Raw genomic sequence first — 20,071 nt, 5'->3', positions numbered from 1 at the left:
TCTACATTATGACTAGCTACCCTTTCTCAGACAGAGAGGCCTGGCGTGCTGCAGTTCATGGGGTCCCAAAGAGTCGGACATGACTGAGCTACTGAATTGAACTGAACTGACCCTTTCTCTTGTAAGAGCAAAGAGTTGATCGAAGATGACTTATTCAATTAAGTTACACGTGGATCTAGCCATCCTTCCCACTTCTACTTTTGTTTCTCTGTTTGCATTAAGAAACTAATATTGAAGAAAAGGGAACTGCAAAATACTTACCCTAGCTAAGAAACTAAAATTGAACTATCTCTTCCTGGTGCCAGATATTTAAGTGTTCTTACTATTCAACCATTAAGGAATATTAAAGATCCGTTATTTTAAACATATACATACATATATATATGTAGTAGCACATGTCTTTTCCTACCCCATACCCCCTCAAATGAACAATAAATCTCATGGGAACTCAATATATAAGGCAGATGACAGGTGTGATGCCATGACTGTTGTGGGACAGAATGCCATGTGCCTGGCCTGTATCTTAGAGCCCACATGCTTGGGCTGCCCATCTCAGGGCTTCAAGGGAAACAGTTTTTAAAAATCCTGACCTCAACAGTATTGGCAGGACAAAGCCCCTTTACACCTGCTGGTTCTTTATTCGGCATGGTGCTGCCCTCAGTTATTAAAAATTCCAAGTAGCTGTGCCAGTATTCTTCTGGAGAAATGAATTTTAGAGCACTGCCTGGTTTCTCTTGGCAAAATAGGGCCCTTTATGCAGCCGAGTGAATTTAAATGGCAATTTTAACAGTTACAGTAGCCTCAAAGGATTACATAGCCTATTTGTTAGTAAATAAAATGCTTTCTACAAAATCGATAGTTACATACCCTGATTCCTTCTGCATTCTGCAGTGGTGCAGACAGATTTTCCATAGTTCTCCATGGATTAAACAATCTATCATCCTTGATTTTCTTCCAGAACACTCAGATAAGGCTAATTTCTTCCCATATATTTTTTTCTCCCTCTTTTGAAAACATCCTTAATTGTGGTGGCTGTGGTCTTGGTGGTGATGGTAGTGGTGAAAAAGATCGTGACGGTGGTGGTGGTGGTGATGGTGGTGGTATTGAGTGCTTTGGTGTCAGCATTTCAGCAAATGCTGTTTTCAGTTTTTCTAACCATCGGCCAAGGAACAACGCAATCTATCTCCTCCATACAATTGTGTAAGAGATTACAGATCGCCTATCTCCACTTTCTCTAAATAAGGACATTGTGAAGATCAGATTACTGTGTATTCCTTAGAGGAATCTTTCGTAATGGGTGACCATAGCCATTTTATGAACCTGTTTCGTTTTGCTTCAAGATTTCATTATAATTTTAGGGAATGTGCAGGCAGGAGGGGGAGGAACCAGAGTTTCCATATTCTGAACCCGAGATTTGACCTGTGGATCCAAATTTTAGCAATTCATGAACTTGTTTCAATGTAAAGCCTTCTGGTGATGGATGTTTGAGAAGATGGGGTTATATTAACTCTTGGTATTGAAAATACAGATTTGTTTTTGGAAAATACGATTTGAAATATATTCTAATAACCAGGTAGCCACCTTAGACACATGTTAGTTATCTCCCCATTTCTTTTTCACTTATTTTCAGACTTTATTTTCTCTAAATTGAATTGAATTTTCTTTTTGAATCCTTACTGACTCAACCCCAAGATACTTTATTGAACAAACAAAACATTTCTCAATTTCCCGCCTCAGAGAAATCTCTTTAAACGTCCCATGCCCTAAGCCACAGAGTACATGCATTCCCAATGATCACATCTATCATAATTCAAAGCATATAATCGTTATGTCAAAGACACATCAAATCCCAACCTCAGACTTGCCAAGACATCATAGTATTTTTGGTAGAGTTACAATTTGGGGGTTTCTACTGAAGCCACACTTCCTATGGTCATCCTTACTGGTCTGTGCTGTCCCAGTTTTTAAAATTTTGATTGACGCTCTAACCCACTCATCAGTAAAGGAAGCAATGACAATAATTCATATCATGGACCCATTCGAAACTCCTTTGTCATTATTTTTGGTTACCTTTAAAAGACTTTGTGATGGGATGTATGAAAATGCACAGGTGAGGAAGCCCAGATGTAACGTAACTGAGCGTATGGAATTGAACTTCCCTCTGTTGCTTCTTACAGGAGACTACGGCTCGTCCCGCGACCCCAGTGGAAGATCCTATACAACTCACGCATCTGAATCAGCTGGTGAGTTTGAGCTGCTTTGTCATTTACTGTTACCATCATGGAACCTGCTAATTATTAATGATGTATGAGTCAGTGTCTCCCCAGAAGTGGTTTTTATACATTCTTTGCATGCATCACAGTCACGGGGAGAACTTATCAAACTACACTGCTGGGCCCCATCCTTAAATGTTTCTGCTTCAGGAGGAGTGGAATGAAGCCTGAGCATTTGTATTTCTAGTAATTTCTCTGGTGATGCTGATTCTGCTCAGACACGGACTCCACTTTGAGGATGACTGCTTTTGAGAAAATTCTTCCATCTGAAAAAATCAGGAAGAATTCAGGCAGGTGCTCAGTTTAACACTGCATTTTACCAGGGTGATTAAGAACATAGATTTTGGAGAAAGAATGGCCTGGGTTTGATTCCAGCTCCTTCACATGCCAATGAGGGACCTTGTTAAAAGGATCTGATATTTGATTTCCTAACCAAATAAATTGGGATGATAATAATTGTCACAGGGCATTGTTTTAAAGGGGCATTCCCAGTGGCTCAGTGGGTAAAGAATCTGCCTGCAATGCAGGAGACACAGGAGACTCAGGTTTGATCCTTGGATCAAGAAGATCCCCTGGAGGAGGAAATGGCAATCCACTCCAGTATTTTTGCCAAGAAAATCCCATGGATACAGTCCATGGGGTCACAAAGAGTCAGAAGTGACTGAGCATGCACACCCATGCACACATTGTTTTAAAGACTAAATGATGTATACTTGTAAAGTCTTTAGCATAATTCCCCTGCCCACCGCACATGGCATAATAACTAGCCTTTCCTGAGAATTTACCGTGTGCTGGTGGCATCGTTCTGAACACTATACACGTGTTAGGCTGCACCATCTGAAACTGCCATTTCTGTAGATCAACGGTCAGGTATCGGTGATTCCCCGTATTTCATCTTTTATGTTCTCATTTAATTCTATCAGTAATTATGTTATCCTAGTATTACAAATGAGGAAACTAAGGCTTAGAGAGGCTAAGCAACTTGGCTGAGTTGACTTGGTAGAGTTGAATGGTGAAGCCAGGTTTTAAGCCCAGGGATCTTGTGTTGCCTCTCAGAAGCATGATCTGGAGAAATACCCTGTAATGACCATCATTACTGCCATAATTACTGTAATGATCACACCTCTAGAAAAATCACTCCAGGCAGCAAAAGTCTGCCATGAGGCAGGTTGACTTGTGATCACTAATATTGCTCCCGAAAGGTTCTGCCGTGCTGTCTCACTGTGGTCTCCCTGATTATTGCCAGCCCAGGTGACCCCATGTCAGCCAAGGAACCCCATATGAACTACTGTCCTTCCCTTCCTTCCCAGCTGGGAGTAGGGTTGACTCTAAGCTTGAAGGCTCACACACTTAAAGCAAATATTGAAATGGATATTTACATGGTGGCTTCAGTAATAACCTATCCTGTAAGAGCACAGGGATGTAGAAGCCCAGTAGAAATGCTTCTAAAATAAAGACAGAAGTCCCTGGCTCTCTGGGGGCCTTGGGTGGGGCATTTAACCTTTTCCAGTTTCAATTTGTTAGTGAAAAAGGAGATCAGGACACAGGCCTCTGTTACCTCCTAGAGCTCTTGTGAAGAGCATGCTGTATTAAAAATATGAAAGTGTTTTGAAAATTATATGGAGGTATTACTATAAGGAGGTGCTCTTTAGTTTTTGGGTTTTTTTTTGGGGGGGGGGTGCTCTTTAAAATCAAATGATTTCAGCCACTCCAAGCATGGTCCCTGGACCAGTGGCAGGGACATCACCTAAGAGCTGGCTGGAAATGCGGACTCCCCAGATCACTGAATCAAGAACTGCATTTTATCCAGGCCTACCCTGCCCTACCCCCACTATGCAGTTTGTATGTACTTTCAAGTTTGAGAAGCACTGTTTAGACTTTTTCCTCACAGTGCAAGCCACCTGTGCACATGTCTCAGATTGGATCTCACCTCCCAACTGCATTGTCAAGCATCCCTCTTTGCAGAACTTACTTCCCCAACCAGCCCTACCCCGGCTGGATTCGCAGAGCTCTAGGGTGCAAGACCAGGCCTGCTGGGTCTCATTCGTCTTCTCCGGCTCGTTCTTGAAGTAAGAATCAGGTGGGCAGGGGTTAGTCTCTTATGTTTGCCTCCTGAGCAGGTGTGCGTTGTTCAAATGGAAGGTTTCATCTGGTTGTACACACACCCTGATCTTTGCTTTCTGGGAGCGCATTTTATGAAAATCAAAATAAAGAGATGATGACCCATTGATGGCCTCCCGTTCAAATATCAAAGGTTGCTGTGAGTCAGAGACAGACCAGCGAGAGTGGTTTACCTCTTAGGTGGTTATCAAGGCAAAGATCTCTAGTTTAGACAGCTAGTATCCCATGACCTGTTCAGGCAAACACCTGCCAATAATGACCAAGGCCTCTGGGAGGCAGCTAGAGGAGGCCCCTTGGATTCCTTCTGATTGACAGAAGACACTGTCAAAATGGCCTGCTGAAACAGCCAGATGTCCAGTAGAATTTGTTTTGCTCCATTTTGAGTTTAACTAGTACATTGAATTGCATAAACAGGAGACATTCTACTCAAAATAACCACAGCCATCAAAATTTCAGAGTTCACCATCTACAGTCAGAAATTTGACTCTGAGAAAAGGCTATTTAAGTTCTGCCCATCTTCATGGGGTCACAAAGAGTCGGACACGACTAAGCAACTGACTGATGACAACAACAACATCTTCATTTATTGATTAGCCAAACAGACTTCCTGTTTTTTTTTTTTTTTTTCTTCCCTGGGAACCCTTCAGGATTCTGCAGTGGGTTCCCATTGGGTAGGGGGAAAGAGTTTATTTTAGTGGGAATTTTTCACATTTTGTTTTGAAACAGTGGAGGAAGCACAACACACACACAGACATACACACACACACACACACACCAAAGCTTTCATTTGGGTGAGTCTCTTCACAAAATGCCTTAGAAGTTTCATTTAAAACATGATTCCTCCCTCATTGTGATGAACCTCCTGTTCTGATTTGTGAATTCTTTATCCTGCTTCCCTCCAGTTTGGATTCTTTGTCTCCTCATTTGATTTTGTAGCAGCAGAGAAGGTTGTCTTCTAAGAAGTGCATGTTTTGGGAATATAGACATATTAGCAGGCGCTCTCCTTAGGGTGATTTTTCACAAAGAGAAGGGACATTGCCCACCCCACCCTACCCCGAATCCTTTTTTTTTTTTTAATGTTTATGACTATTGAAGACGTTGGATGTAATTTTTAGATTTGCTTTGAACTACCTGAAGCATTTGAATCCCCTGGGGATCTTGTTAAAATGAAGATTCTGAGGTTTGGGATGAAACCTGAGGCTGTGTATTACCAGCAAGCTCCCATGGTGATGTTGCTGGTCTAGGGTAGCAAGGTCTTAAATTAAAAATAGAGAATTGTAATGTTACTGAGTGCAAGATTGTACTGCTTGCTATACAACAGGCCGATAAATCAAGAGATGAGTTGTTGGAGCAAGGATTAGTGACTTTATTCAGAAAGCCAGCAGACAAAGACGGTGGACTAGTGTCCCAAAGAACCATCCTGCTTGAGTTAGAATTCAGGCTTCTTTTATACTAACAGGGACAGAAGTGAAATCAAACTTTTCCTTGTTTCCATCAGGCTTGTTAATTTCTTCCTTCCTACAGTCATTCACAGGTGGGGCTTGTCAGGATGCTTCCTATGAACTAGAGCAAGATATTTTAGCTTAATGCTCATTCCCTGGAAGGCAGGGTTCCCAGAGATGGGCCACTATGTATAATTTAAGCTTATAGATAGCATTTCTTTAATGATTAGCTGGTAATATAAACAAAGGTTCTTCCCTATTACAGTAACTGCACACAATTACCATTCTTGTTCGCCTCTTTAAACCTCTGTAAAATTATGACAAAGCAGATTCTATTATTACCCCCATCTTATGAGTGAGAAAACAGACCTGGCGAGGGATCTGCTGAGACTTGTCCCAGCAGATATTACTGGGGAGAGACAGAGGTAGGACTTGAATCCAGGGCTGTCTTGATTTATTTATAGCCTCTTAAACACTGCATAGTTGTACGGCTGAAAATTCTCATACTCTTGTTGAAAAACGACTTTTCTAAAGCTTACCCTGAATCAAACTGAGCTTTTCTGGAGGGATGTTTCTTTCATACAACACAAGATGGATGTCTGTGGGTGGCATCTATAGCTTTGCAGTGGTATAGTCTGTAGAGTTTGGCCTTATGCGTTGCTCAGTAAGAAACTCCTGGTTACACGTTCCAGACTTTGTTGAGAGATGTTGTTTTTTCTCTTTAGGACACTCAAGTGGGAGTGAAGAACATGGGGCAAACACAACCTCAGGTCCTATGCGGAAACCTCAAATTCCAGGTGAGTTTTGAGCTATGAAGGAAAAAAATGCTAAAAGCAGGTCTCTCTGAATGTCACAGAAGGGAAGAATAGACCAGTTGGAAAGCACATTCTCCTACATGTCTACCCTTGAACCTGATGGCTCCTCTTTGTGAGCTAAAGGGTGAATGACCGTACCACAGCCTCTTGAGAAAGAATGAAATCTTTCCTTCTGCTTTGGTCCCATAGATTGGCTGAGCTCATGTTCGGACCTGTCCCTGGTCTGTCCCAAAGAAGTGCCTTGTTAGTTACTAAAGCTCTCTCCCCAAGTGAGTCATCTTCCTGTCCCAGGGGACAGGAACTTGAGGCCAGTTCCCTCTATATTTCCGGGTTTGAGGGTGGATGTGTAACTTTCTCCTCACATTGCAGACGATGGGGAAATACAAGAGTCATGTGTGTTGGGTGGAGTGAAAATATTCTTCTGGTCCCCAAACTACTTTTTCACGAGGGACAATCTTTACTGATTCAGAGAGAAGAAAGTTTCAGAATATGGTGAGAGGGCTGGGCCACCTGGCTCCCTTGAGCATCAAGGTTTAAGGCATTTGAGGCCAATGCTTTCTTTGACTTAGGCTCCAAACTGGACATGTGTAAAGTGGGATTACAATTAAGGAAGGTTTTTCCTAGGGTTGTAAATTATTCTTTTAATTCTCCGCTCTACAGAGATCTCAAGCTGAGCCTCCCTTAGGAAGAGGGAAGAGTGTGGTGTGGCCTATGTCCCCTTGCCTTGACTTACCTGAGCAGAGCATGTGGAGTCGGAGGAGTGGACTAAGGGGGTGGGTGGGATGCAGTTGCTATAATCAGGCAGCAGGATTTTCCCCAGCTCTAGTGAGAGTGAGTGTGGAGCATCTTAGGGCTAGACCCATGGGGAAAGAACAGAAAGGATACCTTTCTGTCAGCCTCCACATCTCCTGACTCAACCTCGCTTCCCAAACTCATCTAACCAGGGAGGGATCAGGCTGAGGCAGTACCGAGTAGGAAATCAGAGGAAAATGAAGATTGTCCAAGAAGAATAGCCAGTGAATGACTTCCCATCTTTCTTGTTCCTTCAGCTTCAGTTCATTGCATGGATATACAATCTACTTTGCTATTGAATTTATTCAGATTGTCAAGTTATATTTTAATCCTACTACAGCTTGGTTTTAAAAACATGTATGTGACATTTTATTGGTTTACAAGTGATACACTAATTATTGGAGGCATTTTCGAAAATACTGCTGAACAAAAGGGTAAAAATATAATTCCCTTGTTACCTCACCATCCAGAGTACCATGGTAATCATTTTCATGTGTGTCTTTTCCATTATTTTTCTATCTGATTTCTATACAAACATGTAATTTGACACACTGATTAGTAAACTCATTCCCAACTGGCTGGTCACAGCTTTTCAGTGTCATTCACTAGTCTTCCTCTGTATCTTAGCACATAGTACAACGGATGGACCCTAATTCATTTAACCAACCCCTTATTGCTGAATAGTAGATGGTTTCCAACTTTTATAAATAGCACAGTAAGAAACGTCTTTATAGCCAAGTCTGAGGTCCTGTATACTTAGAAGTATAACTGATGGATCAAAGGCTGTACATTTTGAAGGATTTTGACAAATTTTGCCAAATGACCCTCCTGACCTCTCCACAGGGATGTCATTTCTGCCACCCACTAGTATATGACCTCCATTTTTGTTCCTTAATAAAATGTAATGCGAATGCTCTCACATAGAAAAGGAATGATACTTTTAAGGAACAGTCTTTTAATTTATTTAATGATATTGCACCAAAGGTATCTACAGGTTTTACAGTTCATTCTATGCTTTTTGGAAATGTGTTTCTCCTGGGGAAACTTGGAAATCTTGACTGATCATAAGGTATGATAAACAGGCCTGTTAGACAAAGACCTATAGCAAAATGGTTCTTCTACTATTAGCTGGCTATTGGCTAGACCTTTGGTTGGACCCATGTGTAGAGCCGACTTTAGCTCTTGTTTGGACCAGGTCAATTTATAAAGTGCATTCCCCAAGCTCATGCATGTCTTTGGCTTCCCACCAGAATGGCTGATCATCTTGGCATCTCTCCTGGCCTTGGCTTTGATTCTCGCGGTTTGCATTGCTGTCAACAGTAGGAGAAGGTAAGGCGATGCTCCTCGGGGCCTTAACTTTGAAAGGGCATCATTTAAACTTAGGCTATAAAACTACTAAGTATAAAATACAAGCCACAATGATACATTGCACAACACAGGGAATATAGCCAATATTTTGTATTAACTTTATATGGAGTGTAATCTATAGAAATGTTGAATTACTATGTTGTATTTGTGAGACTAATAGAATATTGTGAGTCAACTATACTTCAATCAATCAAAAAAAAAAAAAAAGCCATAGGCAATATGTCCTTGCTACTCAGAGTGTAGCCCCTGCAACCAGCAGCCTCTGTGCCCTGGAAGCTTGTCAGAAATGCTACATCTCAAGCCCTACCCCAGCCCCCTGTATCAGAGTCTGTGTTTTGATAAGACCCCAGGGACTCATGTGGACAGTACAGTTTAAGAAGCTCTGCTCTGGTATATTCTTTAGAGAAGGGAGACTGTGATTCTTAGGACATCTGATTTTAAATGGGTCTTTTGTGGGTCTTAATTTTAGGGTATGTGATGAGAGTTGTGCAATATCTCACCAGTAAGACATGAAATAGTATATTCATTCATTGATTCATTGGGCTTCCCTGGTGGCTGAGATGGTGAAAAGTCTGAGATGGTGAAATGCAGGAGACCTGGGTTCAATCCCTGGGTCAGGAAGATCCCTTGAAGGAGGGCATGGCAACTCACTCCAGTATTCTTACTGGGAAAGTCCCGTGGATAGAGGAGTCTGCTGGGTTACAATCCATCTGGTCACAAAGAGTCAAACAGGACTCAGAGACTAACACTTTCACTTTGATTCATTGAACGAATATTTATCAAGTGTCTTCACAGTACCCAAAAATGCTGTATAGAGATTCAAGGATTGGCCCTTTAGCCTGTCTGAGGCCCCTAGAAACCTCTAGAACCCTTATGTAAAGCAGGCATTGGGTTTGTGATTTTGTGGTTGTTTTTTTTTTTTTTTTTTTTTGTAGTGACACTATTTTCTGCTTTCTGAAAGCTGTCAGCAAAAGGATTCAGGTTATGGCCTAGGAAGAGTTCCCTGAGACTTTCCATGGAAAGTCTGAAAATAGACAGTCACCTCTCTAGAACTGGCATGTGGGTTGTTTTCATATCATCAGACATCTCTTCTCTCCCTCCCTCAACCAAGGCCTGTTGTTTTGGAATGATATACCTGCATATACTTGATTGAGCTGTGACCAGCCTCTAGAAATAACGCTGCCTTTAAAATTAAGCAAAGGAAAACAGTAATTCTAACATCAGAGAAAATGAACTTTCACAGGAGTACTCCAGAAATATAGCTCTAAATTTCAAGATACTCAAAGATGCACAATTTTTCTCCAAAAAAAATGCAGAGGAACATCAAACTTTTTGTAAATGTCCCTTTAGGTTTCTTCTTATAAAGCAAAAAAGAATCTTATTTCCAAGTGGGCCACATTTATTGTTTCATTAGATCATCAAACAGGTCAGAAAATCCCCCCTACATTTGGGAAAAGACCTGGAGAAAATTCTAGAATCTTTCTTGTTGGCTTTTGGAAAGCCAAGGAACAGCTAATTCCATTGCCATTTATGGCTCATGCAGTATCTTTCCTTTTTGGAGGAAATAAAATAATGTCATTTTATATTCATACAAGTTAATGAAAGTGCTTTTTGCTATCTGTAAAACAAAAAGAAATTTAGCCAATTGCATAAGGAACAAAAACTAGGAAAAGAAATCTGAAGGACCTCCTAAAAATCTCCCATGACTAAATGGAAAGAGATTTTTTTTAGTTGAATTTAAATATGACTTAGGGAGCCCTTACAAAGAGTCTTTATACTTTCCTTCAGCCTCTGTGCTTTTTTCGTAGATGACTTTTGTTCAATTAAATATGAGTTTCCTGTTATTGGAAATCAGTCCTTTTATTCCAGGCCCTAAAATGTACCACTTCTGCTCACATATACAGCCTATAAGCTCTGTACATGTCGCCATAGAAACATTGGCCTCAGATGCTCTCAACGTGGGGGAGAACTCAGAGAAGTGTCTCAGCTGTCCCCCGAGCAGCTGGAGTCCCTGCAGTGTGACTGGTTAGCTCGTGTGTCACTTCCCATCATGTCAGCAGCATAAGCAGGCCCCCTTGCTTCCCCACTCCCTCCTCCCAATACCAGTGGTCACTCTGGCAACGGGCAAACAGGGACACACAGGATCCGGTAGAGCAAGCGTCTCACCGGGAGAGTAGCTGCTCGGATGCTCTGAATTACCATGTCCTGATTTGATAATCGAAAACAGATTTGCCACAGAGCTAAAGACTGATTAACGGCTGCAGAGGCCCTGGGATATACACTGTGATTCTAAAGCCAGCAGCCCATTTCTAATCCTCTCAAAAGGCAGAGAGGCCTTTCTACTTGGAGCGTGGCATTCTAGAGGGATACAGAATCCTATTTTCATCAAAGAAAGTTTGTTTGAAAATAAGAGGCCTATACCAGGCATTCACTTATTCAGCAAGTGTCTTTTGAGGGGCATCTGTGACGTCGGCACTACAGAGGAGGAAAAGATAAAAACAAAAAGGGTACCATGCCTTCTCTGCACAAATCTTGAGGTTTTGTGGCAGTATTGGCCTGTTCACTTTGAGTCAGCTACTGTTTATTGCCAACATGCTCTAGGCCAGGCCGTGTTATATGAGTTAGGATTAAAAGATAGATGTGGAAAATCATTAACTACTGAAGTTGAGGTTGGAGAGTTAAACATGGGCTTCCGTGAAGGAGTGATCTGTGAGTTCCATCGTCTTAAAGATGCTGATTTAGGGGTCCTGTAATTTCTCTCGCTTTCCCAGTCCCCGTCATAGCCCACATTATTACCTTTTCTGCTGTTCTTTTTATAACCAGAGTCCTTGAATTGCACCTTTCCAGTGGAAATCAGAACTTTATTCACTCTCTGTGAGAGGTGACAGCTCTTTTAGGAATCAGTTGGATTGGTAGATATTGGATGAGACTGAAGAGAGGAAGTTAGATGCCTTTCTCCTTAAAGAATTTATCGGATTTGTGTGAAGAGGAGAGAGAAAGCTTCACAGAAGAGAAGTGATTAAGGAATGTTTCTGTAGCGATTGTGCAGAAAAGGCCTTTGCCTGCTTGCACGGTCATGGGAATAATCATCCTGTCTCTACATCCCCGAGGGCAGTCATGCCCCCTCAGCCTGGTGTGTCCCCTCCGTAAATCTCCATGACTTAGAAATGTCTTCCTTCTTTTAAGCTGCAGCCTAGTTCACTCTAATCTAAGCTCACCCAAACTCCTTCTGCCCTCTACAACAGAGCTGTCTGGTAGAACTTTCTGTGATGACGGAAGTGTTCCATGTTTTTGCTCATATACAACCATTAACCACTTATGGCTCCTGAGGCTCATAATGTGGCTAGTTCAACTTAAGAAGTGAATTTTTGATTTTATTTCATTTGAATTAGTTTATATCCTATGGCTGGTGTCTACTGGATGGAATGGCAAAGCTCCAACACACTGCAAAATAGATTTCTGCTTTCAGGACTGTCAGGTAGATGAGGCGTAAGATCAGTCTTGTTTTCTGTTTTGTTTTTTTTTGCTATTGATGTTGTTTTTAAGGAAGGGGAGGAGGCCAGAATGATCCCTGTAGTAATGGATTAGAACTGATGACATTAGTATGAACTTAATACAGATGTTTACATATAGAATTATTTATTTATTTTTATCTTTTTGGCCATGGCACGTGGGATCTTGCTTCCCGGTTGGCTCAATGGTAAAGAATCCGCCTGCCAAACTGAAAACACAGGTTCGATTCCTGGGTTGGGAAGATCCCCTGGAGTTGGAAATGACAACCTACTCCAGTGTTATTGCTTGGGAAATTCCATGAGCAGAGGAGCCTGGGGGACTACAGTCCACAGGGTCACAAAGAGTTGGACACGACTGACCGAATAAACAACAACATGTGGGCTCTTAGTTCCCCAACCAGGGATTGTACCTGCAACCCCTGCTTTGGAAGCTCAGAGTCCCAACCACTGGACCACCAGGGAAGTCCCAAAACCAGTTGTTAAGTTACCTTACCCCTTAACTTTTAAGATAAACTCCTCCATGCCCTAAAGAATATATTTCCTGGCTTCTAAACCCCACATAGCCTGCCCACCCACTCCTGGCCAGGCTTCAGACTGACAGCTTCCTCGTTGTGAGGTTACTTGCGTCCTCAGCTAATGCCTGAGATTGAAGAGGAAAGGAGATACAGGCAAGATGTGGTTCAGTAAAGATCTCTGACCTTTAGAGTCAAAAAGTCTAAGTTGTAAATATTAGACTGTAGTTCCTGCCATAACTAGCGGGGTAGCTTTGGGTGATATGCTTGACTTCTTGGACTCAGAAAAGAGATAAGCTGGATCACCTCTGAAGTCCCTTTAGCTCTAATGTTTCTTTTTAAATTCCTGTAACTAATAAGAAAGAAAAAAATGAGAGCTTGCTTTTTAAAAGTACTTATGAATTGCCCAGAGCACCAAATATTGGGCTGAGTTATTTATGAGCATCACCCTGCCCTCCTGAAAGAACTCAGACAGAAAACAGAGACTCATAAATCCAGAGGGAAATGGGGGCAGGATCAAATCCAAGCACAACATTCCTCCACCCTGCAGGTCTAATGTTACCCACTTTCAAAATCAGCTTCATTTAGGGTAATAATGTTAATCCCCACCTCAGCCCCTTGCACAAACATTTATCTTATGATTATAAATCACTTTCCCGCACTGTTTCATCCAACTTCTCAAGTACCCGTTTGATGGATGAATGGAAATTACTTTAATAAGATACCTTTTCTCCAAAGACCATCTGATACAAACTATTGGGTTGGCCACAAAGGTCATTCAGGTTTTTCTGTAAGATGTTATGGGAAAAACAAACAAACTTTTTGGCCAACCCCATATTATATATAACATGGATAAATGACAAGGTCCTACTTTATAGCATAGGCAACTATATTAAATATCCTGTGATAAACCATAATAGAAAAGAACATGAAAAAGAATATATGTATGTGTGTATCAGTTCAGTTCAGTTCAGTCACTCAGTCGTGTCCAACTCTGCAGCCCCATGGACTGTAGCACCCCAGGCCTCCCTGTTCATTACCAACTCCCAGAGTTCACTCAAACTCATGTCCATTGAGTTGGTGATGCCATCCAACCATCTCATCCTCTGTCGTCCCCTTCTCCTCCCCACTTCAGTCTTTCCTAGCATCAGGGTCTTTTCAAACGAGTCAGTTCTTTGCATCAGGAGGCCAAAGTATTGGAGTTTCAGCTTCAGCATCATTCCCTCCAAAGAAATCCCAGGGCTGATCTCCTTCAGAATGGACTGGTTGGATCTCCTTGCAGTCCAAGGGACTCTCAAGAGTCTTCTCCAACACCACAGTTCAAAAGCATCAATTCTTTGGTGCTCAGCTTTCTTTATAGTCCAACTCTCACATCCATAATGACCACTGGAAAAAACCATAGCCTTAACTAGATGGACCTTTGTTGGCAAAGTAATGTCTCTGCTTTTTAATGTGCTGTCTAGGTTGGTCATCTTCCCTGAGTTGGGAATATCCTCTGGAGAAGGAAATGGCAACCCACTCCAGTACTCTTGCCTGGAAAATCCCATGGACAGAGGACCGTGATAGGCTACAGTCCATGGGGTCACAAAAAGCCCGACATGACTGACAAGTGACTTCACAAGGTTGGTCATAACTTTTCTCCCAAGGAGTAAGCGTCTTTTAACTTCATGGCTGCAGTCACCATCTGCAGTGATTTTGGAGCCCAGAAAATAAAGTCTGCCACTGTTTCTCCATCTATTTGTCATAAAGCGATGGGACCAGATGCCGTGATCTTTGCTTTCTGAATGTTAAGCTTTAAGCCAACTTTTTCACTCTCCTTTTTCACTTTCATCACAAGGCTCTTTAGTTCTTCTTCACTTTCTGCCATAAGGGTGGTGTGTGTATAACTGAGGGTTTTCCAGGAGGGGCTAGGGGTAAAGAATCCACCTGCCAAGGCAGGTAGATGTAAGAGATGCAGGTTCAGTCTGTGGCTTGGGAAGGTCTCCTGGAGGAGGGCATGGCAGCCCACTCCAGTATTCTTGCCTGGAAAATCCCATGGACTGAGGAGCCTGGTGGGCTACAGTCCATGGGGTTGAAGAGTCAGACAGGACTGGAGTGACTTAGTACACATGAACGTGTATAACTGAATCACTTTGCTGTGCAGCAGAAAGTAACACAGCATTGTAAATCAACTGTACTACAAAAAAATTAAATTTAAACAAAAAACTGCAAAAGCAAAGACAAATGAGATAACCCTTGGTAATCTGAAAAAAACACAAGCAGCACCCACCTTTGGCCTTTTACAACATCTTCATCGTAAATATACCAAGGGGAGTGGAGGTAGCAGAAGAAACAAACCAAACATTTTACATGGCTCTGGTTACACTAACAATTACAGCAAGTGCTTCTTGAACATTCACTGTGTTTTGGACACCGTTCTAAGTGCTTATCCAAGGCCTCAATTGCCTTACTCTACCTTGTTCAGAATGGTGGTAAACTCACGTATCCAGTGCCAGCCTCTGTTTCAAGGGATTTCCACAGTCTTGTGACGCTGGTGCTCTTAACAGTCTGGTGTTACAGATAAGAGAGCTGAGGCTCAGATAAGTTAAGCGAGTTGCCCGAGGTCACACAGTAGTAAGGCCCTCAAGCCAGGCCTCCCAAGCCCCTGCTCTTGTCTATGTGGATTGCATCTGTATGCCCAGCTCTACAGACCAGCAGAGGTCAAGTGGCCTTCCTCCTGCCCTCATCAAGAGTCATGCCAGAGGATACAGGATCAACCTCATATTCGGGAGGTATAATTTCCACTTCCCCAAACAAGTGATTAAAGTTTATGGCCTTGGCAGTTCCAGAGGGATTGGCCCACGATCATGAATAATAGAAGCTTTGTCTCTACAACTCCAAATATCCAGCGGCAAAGTGAACAATTCCGACTTCATACTTGTTCCAGATCTCCAGATGGTTAGCAGCATGAATAAAGCAAGGGCGGCAGAGCCCAGACTTTAGGTCATAAAAGCCTACATTTGAATATTGACTCTGTCCCTCTTACTGGCTGTGTGACCTCAAGCTCGTTACTAAACCTCCCTGAGCCTCAGTTTCCATTGCTGTATAATGGGAATAACAGCTGCTTTGTGAGATTACTGTAAAGATTACATGAAATTACATGGAAAGTGCCTGACATTCAGGAAGTGTCCAATAAAGGCACACTTCTCTTCACTCCCACTCTATTTGTAGTTGTGAGGGTTTGTACCTTTGCTTTTGTTTAAGCAGCATCTGACTTCTTGATGTGTGGCAGTGATCATGTTACAGGAAAGAGGAAGCATTGCTTCAGGCTGGGGCGGGGGTAAGGCAATGCCCTGACCCAGCAACAAGATCAAGGTCATGCTGTTCTATAGAAGACCTTCTGCATTTGAGTAATGTTATTAAGAAATCTTAAATAGTGAACGACTTGTCCTATAGAGTTAAACTTCCCATATCTAAGGTTACATGGCAATTAGCCAAGGATAAGGGAAAAATCAGTGTGGCCTTATATCTTCCCTGGTGGCTCAGATGGTAAAGAATCTGCCTGCAATGCAGGGTTCAGTCCCTGGGTTGGGAAGATCCCTTGGAGAAGGGAATGGCAACCCACTCCAGCATTCTTGCCTGGAGAATTCCATGGACAGAGGAGCCTGTTGGGCTAGAGTCCATGGAGTTGTAAAGAGTCAGATACGACTGAGCAACTAACACTAACACTATAACTTCTAGAAAAGCGTTGCCTCATTCTTCTTGGTATTTGCAATAATAACCCTGACAACGCCAACAAAGTGTTGACTAGGAGAGGAAGTAACGGGACTTTCTTGAATACACAAATCAGAATGATTTACAGTCGTCCCGTTGATGGTTTATCTAAGCCTGCAGAAACAGCCAGAGTTTAACAGAGGCAAATGTTTCCCTTACATGATATGATGGAACGAGAGTTAGCACTTGGGAGTCAGACACACCAGGGTTTGAATCCCAATTCTCTTAGCACTTGTTGAATAAACTGAGGCAAGTGACGGAATTTTCTGAGCCCAAGATTTCTTTAGCTGTGATGGGGAAGTACAGTGAGCACTGGCTTCCCATAGCTGTGACCACTGATTCTCAGACTCACTTCAGGTAGCCCGTGAGGGTTTGCTAAGTCCCAGACCCTGGTCCCCGCTCCTCGAGTTTTCTGATTCGAGATGTCTGAGGTAGGCCTGAGAATTTGCATTTCTAACAAGTTTACAAGTGATGCTTTGGCTACTGGGTCAAGGACTTTGCTGTGAAAAGTGCTGATTGTTAAAAGTCAGTAGGATGAAATATACTCAGATTATCATAAACCATAGTGATGGTGGCATTAACTGTGACAATGATGACAGAATCATCATACCCATTTCTCTTACAATTTTTTTTTCAATTCTTAGGTGTGGGCAGAAGAAAAAACTGGTGATCAACAATGGGAATGGAACCATGGAGGAGAGAAAGCCCAGCGGACTCAATGGAGAAGCTAGCAAGTCTCAGGAGATGGTGCATTTGGTGAACAAGGGGTCGTCAGAGACCCAAGACCAGTTCATGACGGCAGATGAGACGCGGAACTTGCAGAATGTGGATATGAAGATTGGGGTGTAACACCTACTTCATGACCTTGGAAATAAACCACCATTGGAGACACAACTATTACAGGGAGCTGGGACACTTCACAGATGCAATGTGCTACTGATTGTTTCATTGGGGATCTTTTTTTTTAGCATAAAATTTTCTATTCCTTTTTTGGGAGTTTTTTGTGTTTTATTTTTCAAAGTCAGATCCAGTTGATAAAAACAGCATTGCTTTCTGAAATGAGGGCCCAGTTAATAATCAGCAAGAATTGGACTGTTCTAGTCCCCACTGAGAAGCGTCTCACCTCCCTGAGGTGTGTGATGGGCAGCTTCTAACAAAAGCCACACGTCCATCTTCCTGACCCTCAATCTTCCTCTTCACCCCACCTGCCAGGGAACAGCCCCCTGCTAAGGACATCCCCAGGGCTAAGAGGGATTGGCACCTGGTAGGAAATTTGAATGGGTCCATATTGCCCTTCCAGCAGCCCAATCCCTGGGCATTTCTTTCAAGTGGGGTTGGGGATGGGGGTGTACTGGTTACACATCCCCTTCTACAGACTCCTTGGAAAATTTTCAGATGCTTCTGGGAAATACCCAAACGGTGAAGCTATTTATCTATAGTAAGCTATTTATCTGTGTTTTTGAAATATGAAACCCTGGAGGTCCTTTGATCAGTGATTTTTTTTTTTTTTTTTGGTTACCTACCTGGTCAGAGGCATAAAGGGGTTTATGCTGATTCATAATAAACACCTGTACTTCTTCCACCTTAACCCTTTGTGCTGTGATCTTTCAGTTTCCTAACCAGCAAAGCCTGGGTCCCAACAGCTCATCAGAAAGAGGCAAGGAGATCCTCCTTGCAAGTCTTCATCTCAGAGCCACAAAGCCCCCGCTCAGGCTCACTCACCCAAATCTCACAGAGGACCAGGGGAGACAGTACTGTTTTATTTCTGAGGTTCCAAAGGCATTCTATCCTGTCCTACAACCAAAATTGTGAGAGGAGGACCTTCAGCTGCTTTTATGTATGAATGGCTGCCTGTTCTTTCCCCGGAAAGGCGGTGAAAAGACACGTTACATGTGCGTGACCTACCATTTGTGATGTTCCATGGTGGTGTCCAAAAACAACACGCAAGTGCCTTCTAACCTTTTGTAATAAAAGGAGAAGCCAATAGAAATGAAGGAGGACAGACAGTAGCCAACAGACTGGCACAAGTAGGGAAAGTGGGGCAGGGAGCAGTGCAGATCCTGTTGGAGGATTTTTATGGCCGTGTTTGTATTATGTTTTTTCAAGCCAGTGGTCTCCATTCAAAGCCATTACTACTCAGGGTTAACTTAAGTGGCTGGAGAATCCCTCAAAAGGTTACAGGGCTTCCCACCTTGGATTCATCACCAAATAAGCAGTTATATGGCCAAATAAGAGAATAATGGCTTTCTCTCCTGCTTGGCAAGTCTTTAGCAGTCTTTATATATAAGTTCAGGAGACTCCGTTGGTCCTAAAACTTCCAAAGGCTGCTGGTAATAGAAAAAATGGAATCTATAAAAATAAACTGGGACCTGCTTCCTTAGGTCCCCAGAAAAAGTAATTTGCCTACACTGATTACAACTGACAATGTTTCCCAGCCCAAATATGAAGAAGGAGGAGGAGAAGGAAGAGAAGGAAAACAACAGTCCCATGTGAATCAGGGCTGGGCTTACACCAAGAGTGGATTCTGAAGAGCATATCAGTATTTTAAGGAGAGTTGCCAGCTTTCTGCTCATTCGGAAACTCGACTCTTCCCCATCCACGCTCACAACCCGCTCCCCATCCTGGTCTTTGAAAGTTTCCTTTCTCTTCTGGGGATATCCTCAGTCAGCTCCATAGTTAGCTGTCTGGCGTTCTTTTTATTTTCAAGCCACTCTGTTGTTACTGCTGCTGTTGTCCAAGTACCCCCACTAGCCAGAGCTCTCCTGGGCTGCTTCAGACCCAGACAGGTTCATGCAGGCTCTTTAACTTAAATGCAACAAACCACGACAGGGGCAGATTCAAGAAAGCCAGACCCAGCTCAACCAACCCTAGATTCTCTTTGGGGTCCTGGACAGTCATACAAGTCTCACAGCTCGGGAAGGTTTTCCACACCTTCTATACATTCCCATCAAGTAGGCTGAAATTTTGTTCAGTAACTCAGTAGTGTCCGACTCTTTGGACCCCATGGACTGCAGCATGCCAGGCCTCCCTGTTCTTCACCGTCTCCCAGAGCTTGCTCAAACTCATGTCCATTGAGTCGGTGATGCTATCCAAGCATCTCATCCTCTGTCGTCCCCTTCTCTTCCTGCCCTCAATCTATCTCAGCATCAGGGTCTTTTCTAATGAGTCGGCTCTTTGCATCAGGTGGCCAAAGTACTGGTGATTCAGCTTCAGCAGCAGCCTTTCCAATGAATATTCAGGATTGAATTCCTTTAGGATGGACTGGTTGGATCTCCTTGCAGTCCAAGGGACTCTCAAGAGTCTTCTCCAATACCACAGTTTAAAAGCATCAATTCCTCAGCACTCAGCCTTTTTATGATTCAGCTCTCACGTCCATACATGACTACTAGAAAAACCGTAGCTTTGACTAGACAGACCTTTGTTGGCAAAGTAACATCTCTGCTTTTTAATACGCTGTCTAGGTTTGTCATTGCTTTTCTTCCG

At 42.7% G+C, this 20,071-nt stretch overlaps 1 protein-coding gene across 9 annotated transcripts in view; it reads left to right on the top strand.

Moving 5' to 3' along the window:
• Window positions 1-18,176, top strand: part of CD44 (CD44 molecule (Indian blood group)) — an 87,853-nt gene extending 69,677 nt beyond the window's left edge. For 8 of the 9 annotated variants that reach the window (XM_027562676.1, XM_027562669.1, XM_027562670.1 and 5 more), the window contains 4 exons: window positions 2,178-2,243; window positions 6,562-6,633; window positions 8,694-8,772; window positions 17,233-18,176. In XM_027562676.1, coding sequence (XP_027418477.1) covers window positions 2,178-2,243; window positions 6,562-6,633; window positions 8,694-8,772; window positions 17,233-17,437 — 422 coding nt within the window. In that variant the 3' untranslated portion in view covers window positions 17,438-18,176. The remainder of the gene's footprint in view (window positions 1-2,177; window positions 2,244-6,561; window positions 6,634-8,693; window positions 8,773-17,232) is intronic. The other variant, XM_027562675.1, reaches the window with a different exon arrangement.
• Window positions 18,177-20,071: the final 1,895 nt, after the last annotated feature.

The sequence above is a fragment of the Bos indicus x Bos taurus genome, chromosome 15 (assembly GCF_003369695.1).
Source record: "Bos indicus x Bos taurus breed Angus x Brahman F1 hybrid chromosome 15, Bos_hybrid_MaternalHap_v2.0, whole genome shotgun sequence".
In the NCBI taxonomy this organism is placed as follows: Eukaryota; Metazoa; Chordata; class Mammalia; order Artiodactyla; family Bovidae; genus Bos; species Bos indicus x Bos taurus.
The sequence above is the reverse complement of the archived record's forward strand: the minus strand, read 5'-3'. Positions and strand labels throughout refer to the sequence as shown.